This window comes from Pavona decussata, unplaced genomic scaffold, assembly GCF_977016875.1.
Source record: "Pavona decussata unplaced genomic scaffold, jaPavDecu1.1 SCAFFOLD_386, whole genome shotgun sequence".
Lineage (NCBI taxonomy): Eukaryota > Metazoa > Cnidaria > Anthozoa > Scleractinia > Agariciidae > Pavona > Pavona decussata.
In genome coordinates, this window is record NW_028145758.1 from 2,881,500 (window position 1) to 2,889,755 (window position 8,256).

At 37.1% G+C, this 8,256-nt stretch overlaps 1 protein-coding gene across 1 annotated transcript; it reads right to left on the minus strand.

The window, feature by feature from the left end:
• Nucleotides 1-1,333: 1,333 nt before the first annotated feature.
• On the minus strand, nucleotides 1,334-8,201 carry LOC146451680 (uncharacterized). The gene is made up of 7 exons (XM_085098947.1): nucleotides 7,965-8,201; nucleotides 7,695-7,721; nucleotides 5,486-5,682; nucleotides 5,214-5,298; nucleotides 4,810-4,875; nucleotides 4,118-4,263; nucleotides 1,334-3,160 (listed from the first exon to the last, which is right to left on the minus strand). Exons 1-7 carry the CDS (start codon nucleotides 8,178-8,180, stop codon nucleotides 3,061-3,063), a joined length of 837 nt encoding a protein of 278 aa, XP_084955073.1. The 5' UTR covers nucleotides 8,181-8,201; the 3' UTR covers nucleotides 1,334-3,060.
• Nucleotides 8,202-8,256: the final 55 nt, after the last annotated feature.

The window sequence follows — 8,256 nt, forward strand, 5'->3', positions numbered from 1 at the left end:
TTTGCTTTAGAATCCATGGGGTAGAACGCAAAAAACTGATATTTGAGTCCCATAGTTTTTGCGTTCTTCCCTGCAGATTTTTGAGAGCTTGCTTGCAGTCTCATATTCAGTAGGACTCCTCAACGGCAGCCTTTCAAAGTGTCTGCTAAGCCAATTTGGGAGTATGTGACCACTTCTCATTGGGGGAGGGGAGGTACTTTCCCACATGAAAATGACGGGGGTGGTTATCGTACCCTTAAGTAGGGAAAATTTGTGGAAGATGCTGTTACACCAAGGCAATTTTTCTTGGAAATTCTCTCACACTTTTGCTGTAACAAGTTGCACGAGTTGTTGACAAGTGTAACATACAAAGAAATCAACATGTCTTCATCCTTTAGCAGGATGGAGTCTGCAGACATTAAGTTCAGACAGGATGCTAAGCAACAGGCAGCATTACACGCACCGGCACAGAAGCTTCTTGGGGTTCACTTAAAGAAGTACTTAGGGCAAGATGGTCCTAGAACTTTTATCCTGTGATGCACAAATGAACAACACGTCTAGCAATTTTCCTGTTACCTCAATCATTGCAAGAAGTACATGTAGAAGTTGACTCTACTTTATTCAACGGGGACTGCAACAACAAAAATTTTGCGAGCTATGTTCATTTTAGGGCATGTTACACAAGTCTTGTCTCCCGAGTCTCCAACTAGTCTCCTGAGAAGCTGTTTCATGTGTCCTTGCATGGCCGATATTTAGGTCAGCACACTACTCTGCATTCAATAATTATAACCCAGCTGTGTTGGTAAACATTTGTGTGAATTTAAGAGCCTGACAGGTCACACCCAACAAGCTATCATATCATTCATAGGAAGGGGGGAGGGGGGAGGTATATTAGTGATGGGGGAGGTGTGAAGACCTTATGTGGGGTTTGAAATTAGTGCTGCAGGGGATTTTTTGGGTGAGAATTTTTCTGGTGGACTTTTTTTAGGTGGAAAGATAAACTTGGGGAAGGACTTTTTTCAGAGTTTTATGTGGTGGTGGAGATGACATATTTTTTTTTTGGTGGGGGGGGGGGGGGGGGTCCAGTTTTAGCCTATCAATCTGACTTTTTTTTTTTAGGTAAACATCTTGGCTTCATTTGCACTTTTTTATCAATTACTGGTATATACCTGGGTACCTATCCTGGAGGTACATATTGACCTTTTTTATCTAAATCTATACCATTGTCTTTGTGGACTTACAACAGCAGAGATGCAGGACTAAAAGGGGAAGTATCACGCAAATTTCTGTCATTTCAAAACCCAAAACTGTTTGTCTGTCAGCAGAAACAACGAAATAATTGTCAAGTTTGTTATAAATAAATATTATCACCCCAGTGCAATAAGACTGTCGATTAGTACCTCTGGCCAGGGACAGAGTAGGCCGGTATGGATTGAAACTTGAAAAATGTTAGGCTAATGTCTTTTAATGTGCTAGAACAGATCATGAGTTGTTCCTTTCAAGAATTGAGCTGATTTCTTTCCTATCGTCATAATTCTAGAATTATTTGGCGGCTGATTAAAGGTCTTATTTCATCATTTTTAACAAAAGATACCAAAAACCCCATGATACTTCCCCTTTAACCAATGACCTTGAGGTCAATGATCTGATGTGCAAACCACTTGACTAACACAGTGACAGCAGTACTTGGAGCTGGAGTCATTGAAATGTCTGAAGTCCAGGAAGAGCATTTAACAAATCAGAGTACTTCAGTTTTGTCTGTTTCGGTTTTATTGTTCATGATCTGAGGTGCAGCATTGATTAATGCCAATAATTCATTACAGTCAAATAGTTTTAATTAAATAAAGAGTAAGTGAAAAAATTCAACAGTAAAAAAAAAAAAAAAAAAAAAAAAAAAAAAAAAAACTTGTGTAAATTGTAAATACCTTAGCAGAAATACAATTCTTTGTTTGAAACTGTTTGCTCCATTAAGTAAATACAAAACAGAAACAGAAAAAATTACTGAACACCAACAAATTTGGAAGAAAGTTCAACAGAGATTTTGGAGCTCATCCAAGTCGTTATGGTGATGAGGTGATCACTATCCATCTGCATCAGGCTGCAATGAACTGGGACCAAGGATCTGGATGAGTTCTGAAAGCTACATGTCAAACTTGCTTTCAAATTTGTTGGTGTTGAAAACTATTTTCTGTTAAAATTATGTTATCCCAACAAAAGAATTATTCTTCACGCTGTTACAAATAGATACATTTTTTCCCTCATGTTAACCTCAAGACTAATATTGCCAAATCGTGTATGACAGAGTCAGTATTCAAACAGCGAATCCTTTGGTATTTACTTCTAGACACAGCAGAAAATAGTTCCCCTAAATAAATAATTCTCTATTTGTGGGTCCTATTAAAAAAATTTAATAAATAAATAGTGTGGAATAGTATTTTTCATGTATTAAATAATAATAAAAAAAAATCACAAAAACATTACTAAAAGTCAATTAAAATCATGATAAATGACAAAATTAATTGAATCACTTATTTAAAACCACTTATTTTGACAGCATTATTTTGTTCCCTGATTATGATCTTCTTGGAAGATGTAAAATATTTGTTTCAGTCTTCATAAATTTATGCTGCTTATGGCCATGCAGAAACCACATCATCGCAAAAAAGGCAATTTATTTTGAACTCTTCACATGCACAAAATTGTTAAATATGCCTCAATGTAGGAAATTAATCGTTATCATTGAAATTGTATACTACTACATCTATGTTAAAATGCGTTTTAAAATATTCTGTGAACAAAGATTATACTTATGCCCCAAATACACCTTACGTTTTTACTTTTAGTATTCAATATTTTCAAGGCCATTACAACTATCTTTATTTTCAATTTATAGCTTCCCTTTTCCCTTTTAGTTTTGAGGAAGAAATCTTTGCTAAAATCTATTTTATTGCTCTGATTAAAACAAATTTTTGTAGATAAATAAAATGCTAAAACAAGAAAAAGGTTAAAATAAATTGTGCATCTGACCAAGAATGTGACCAAATTTATAATTATGTTAAAGAAATGGCCATTCTAGATTGTTTAGAAAAGAGGTTTGGGCAAAACATCAAGAGGAATGTACTCTGAAAGATGCTCCTCATTCTTGATAAAAACGATTTTGCTGGACGTGACCTCATGTAACCTGCAGCAAAATTAATCTCAGGTCAGTATATTACAGCACATAAAAAGACTGACAGTGTTTAATATGCTTACAACTTCAGTTAAAATTAAACACTTGTACATGTATGTCTAGTAATCATTAGTTTTAAACAATACTTGGGACATAGACGCCCATGATTATTCCCAGTGCTAGCCGAGTCTGCTTTTCCATTGCTTTGAAACAGGAAAAAAAGGAGACTTGCCTTGACTCTCTCATTTTATTCCTGGCTCAAAATAAATTAAGGAAAAGGTGTCCATGCTAGTTGGGAATTAAATAAGTTATGGGTATCTCCAAAAAAATTTCATAAAGAGCCATTACTGTCCCTAACTCAATTGACCAGGATTGTAGTCCATAATTTGCAGGGTTACCCCTAGACTGCAAGCAGCCCCTTTCTGGATAGTTAAGAGGTCGTGTGAAAATTATAGCCGAGCGCGAAAAAACTGGAGCGAACAAGTGGAGGGGGCTTCTGTCTCTTCTCGTTTATTTCTCCTCGCTCCAGGCTCGCTGTACTGTGAGCGCACCCTCTCGACTAACCAGAAAGGGACTTGCAAGTCTAGGTTACCCCAGAATTTTGACTCTGGAACCCATTTTGTACACCTGGATGGCGCGAGACAATATGGCAAAAAATTTTCTTGTCTAAGGATTGAAAGAATATGACAATGCAGAGACCAACCCATCCACAAACCCTTGATATTTAAAGCCTGCGTAATTGGGGAGGTGGGCGCCCCGGTGCCCTCTATTTTCTCTCACTTTTTGTGGTCCTCTCCCACTTCCCCTCCCTTATTACCCTGATATACATGGATCTCCAATTTTCAACCAAAACATCAACATCAATTGAAAGTCTTAAGTACTAACTACAGTTACAATGCCATGTTTCCACTTCAGCAGAGTTACATTATTTTGTATAGTATCGAAAAGTTACTGGTAGTTGTAACTAACCACAATCTGATGAGGGCCCAGCATCCTGTGAAAATAAATGGTGAGTTGACAATCAGGCATTTGCCAAGTCGTTCGGGATATCTCCTGGACAGAAGCCAGATCAGCTGCTTCACAAATCCATAGTCCATGTTACTAAATGAGAAGCCCTGAATATGAAGTGACAGTAAATTATCTCAAATATTAAAAGGTTTACAATCAAACTTGCTCACAAGGCCAGAAATTAATTTTAATTTAGGTTTCTGTAATAAGGGTTAAATTAATTTTAATTTAGGTTTCTGTAATAAGGGTTGAGCAGGGTAAAGTCACTTTATGAGCCTGTGGCATGAAGCAGCTAGGAGTATTGCTACTCTCCTCTGGATGGGATGCTAATTCACTGCAGGGTTTCCCCAATAGTATGTGCTGGCCGGTATCCATTTATACACCTAAGTGAAGAGGGACAATGTGAAGCAAAGTTTTTTGTCTAAGGAAACAACACAGCAATGAAGAGACCTTGAACCTAGCCTCGAACTACCGACCCTCCGATCGAAAGTCTGATGCACAAACCACTACTAACACCATCACGGCTCCACATTGTCTGTAATAAGAAGTGGCTAGAAATAGTTACAAAGGCTAATAGGAGTAACGTAGCTACTTACAGTACCTCTCCCCTCGATAGTATGTGTAGAGCACTATGAGACTAATCAAGAACATACCTTTAAATCAAAGGTGATGCAAAGGTTGTCAATAATGTCTTCATCACATTTCCGAGTTGCTTCCTCCTAAAATGGAAAAAGAAGAAGAAGAAAAAACGATATCAGTGAGTTTAAACAATTTGCTGTTCAAAGTAGGTCATTAACCTGTTATGCAGAATCACTTCTGTCAATCATCATCATGATCATCATCATCATCATCACTCCTGATCATAAGTAGTAGTAGTATCATTGTTAGAGAAACTGAAAGTGTCAACTTTGCACCCAGCTAAATTCATTACTAATCGATCAGATTTTACCCATGCAGACATGTTTTGTCCCACAGTTTTTTTTTTTTTACCAAAATCACTAATTTTCCAAGATCCATTTAAAATTTTTAACTGAAGCTACTTTAGGTATTTACTTACCAGGATGTAAATGATGAACTTGGTGATGACGTTCAGATCTCTGCTTCTGGCATCATGATTTCTGACTGTCACCAGGACAATTGGTCTAAAGACATGAAAACAACAAAAAAAAATGTGTTTAAGGTACAATTAAGTAATGGTGCAGCAAATTTCACTACTAACAGTAACTATAACCTTACAGTATATTGTCTGAAGAAACTTCATTAATAATTGAATCGATAGTGAGCTTTCGTTACTTGTGCTCAATTAGCTGATATACATTTAAAACTGACCTTCCTGCATGATCAGGGAAGTCCAACACTTCAGCTTTCCCCAAAGCCAGCTGCTCATCAATATCATCATCCCCTTGGCTCAGACAATTCACTCCATATTCCTCTCTCCAATTAATATACTTGATCAGTGCACTGTATGCCTCATTGACGTCTTCAAAAGCACGAAGAAAGCGCCTCAGGCAGGCATCAGTCTGAGCCTTACAATAAACAATAAATCCAGCATACCATCAAAATATTATCAAGATTGGAAGTTAAGCTTTCTACACTCCATCTCTGTACCCTTCCTCTGTGTAAAATATTGTTCAATTTCATGCCAGTGAATAACATGATTATATTTATTTACAGGTAATCTAATGGCTGTTCCTTTTTCATTATTTCTGTAGGCTGTTGTCATATTTATTGGTCAGTGCTACTAAAAACTGGACTTTTGAGTAATGATTTTCTAACAGTCCTCTAATGGCTACAGAAAACAAAAGAATATGTCAAACTTCTGGGCTAAAAAGTAGTTATGTTCACATCAATTTGAGGACTCAAATTCACCCAACAAGCTCATGATTGAGAATGATGTATTATTCAGTAATGACACAGGCAACCTCGGAAAAAAATTCCGAGTGCTCCTATCAGGAGTCGAACCTAAGACCTTCCGATTACTGTACTACAGTCGAACCTGTATTAAGCGGTCACCCTCGGGGAATGGCTAAGTGACCGCTTAATGCAGGTTGACCGCTTAATACAGGTTGTACAAAATACAGGTCAGAACACGGCGAAAATGCTATTTTATATTACAGTTAATGACGTAGCTAGTGTACAGCTAATGCATAAAAGCGCTCTAAAAAAATCACTTACTCGGTTAAAAGTAACTGCAACAATAACATGGTTTGAGAAAAATAGAACATAGAAAGGGAGTAACAAAACAGAAAGAGACCATCGAAATCAGGAAAGGCCATCATTAAAGGTAAGCGCGTAAACAGATGAGGTGGCTATGGTCTAGAAGTGCCATGTGAATACCATTTTCAAGGGGATGACTTCTCGTGCACTTGGCTTAAACAGAAATTAATGAAAGAAGATTTCGATCCGCAGTGATGGCAAGACTTTGACCTCAAGGCAGAAACAGTAATGTTCGACTAATGTATTCGGCAATTTAATGATTTGTGAAAATATACAAGGAAATCAATTACCTGGTGTGCTATTTGTACTTGTTTGAACTACTGCAGTATTTGAATGGTTTTCTTTTCCAAAGTGGCCGTTTAATACAGGTCAAGACAATAGAAACAGCTCTTCGGGACTTAGCAAAGGGTGACCGCGACCGCTTAATAGAGGTGACCGCTTAATAGAGGTCAAAATTTCAGTAATTAAGGGAAGTAATTTTTGGGACTTTGACAACTGACCGCTTAATAGAGGGTGGCCGCTTAATACAGGTTCGACTGTAGTTCGGATGCTCTACCACTGAGCTACAGGAGACTCGTGGGAACTAACGGCCATTAAACTAGGTTCATGGGACAAACATCCTGCAAACATCTAGGATTGGAATGTCAATGAGTGGCATATGGGCAATGAAAGGAAATGTGATGTAATATTTTAAGCCTGGTGAACAAATGAGAATGATGTATTATTCAGTAATGACACAAGCAAACTTGGAAAAAGAAACTCTGAGTGCTCCTATCAGCAGAATAGCTTTTAGCTTTAAAACCGAACCAACAGTTAATTGATGCTTGAAATGATTTCTTTTCTTCTTTGGTTTAAGCTATCAAACAAAAGTTCTAAAAAAATGTGATAGCAAGTCTAGATCTGTAGGCTCTACTTTGGGTTATAGAGATTTGTTATCACGTCAGAACTTTTGTTACCAAATTAACAAAATTTTATATTTCACAAAAAAACAGATTTTAATTTTCCTGACATCTGTTATCCCTGGCAATAAGCTTTTATTTGCCTTTATCTTAAAGACCAGAAATTTAATAAGACTTTGACTGTGTTCTCACATTTATCAATATTGAACTGTCACAGACATCCAGATTTCAGTTTTCAGAACTTTTCAAATGCAAATGACTTTAATGACAGCAGGTAAGCCAATACTAAGTTTATATTTAGTTATTTAGCTTATCCACTTGCGCCAAAATTTTACCCACGTCTTGCTTTGTAAAAGTGCACTTATTCGAAGTGTATTCAAGAGGAAAACCAGAAAAAAATATTTAAAAATAAGGAAGCTCACCTTCAAAGGCTCTGCGTCGAAGAGTGGCTGAAACGTAACGCAAAAACATTAAAAACATTAACACCAATTTCGCCTCAATAAGCTCCAGATTGTGGTTTCTAGGTTATCTTGATTTGACAAGATAAAGCTGAATCTTGTCATTGTACCGACAATCACAACAAAATTTTAGATACCTCGAATTGTATAGTACATTATTCAATTTCAAGCGGCGACTATTATAAATGCGTGACTGTAAAATAATATTAACAACTGGGCATTCAGTGCAGTCACCTCAAGCCGATTTTTCAACTCCTGGAAATCCTCATCAACTGACTTGCCTTCAATCTCTATAGACATGCTTTGTTGAATCACGTCATTTTCCAGCCAGTCTTCTATTTGCGAGCAACGTAATAAACCCAAAGGTATCTGAAGCCGAACAATTAATAATTCATCTAGAATTGTCAAGGGGAAACTAGTGCATTGCGGATTACACCCAAATATAAACATCGAAATTTTAACGACACAGCCGTTCAATAGCCGGCAAAATAAAGACGCCCGCAATACCACCGCGGTAAGTTGCTAG

Coding starts and splice junctions, on each gene's coding strand:
- LOC146451680 (XM_085098947.1), bottom strand. CDS start 8,180: ATGTTTATATTTGGGTGTAATCCGCAATGCACTAGTTTCCCCTTGACA. Junction 5,299..5,485: donor TTCCCTGATCATGCAGGAAG/GTCAGTTTTAAA, acceptor TCATGTCTTTAG/ACCAATTGTCCTGGTGACAG. Junction 4,264..4,809: donor GCATCACCTTTGATTTAAAG/GTATGTTCTTGA, acceptor CTTCATATTCAG/GGCTTCTCATTTAGTAACAT.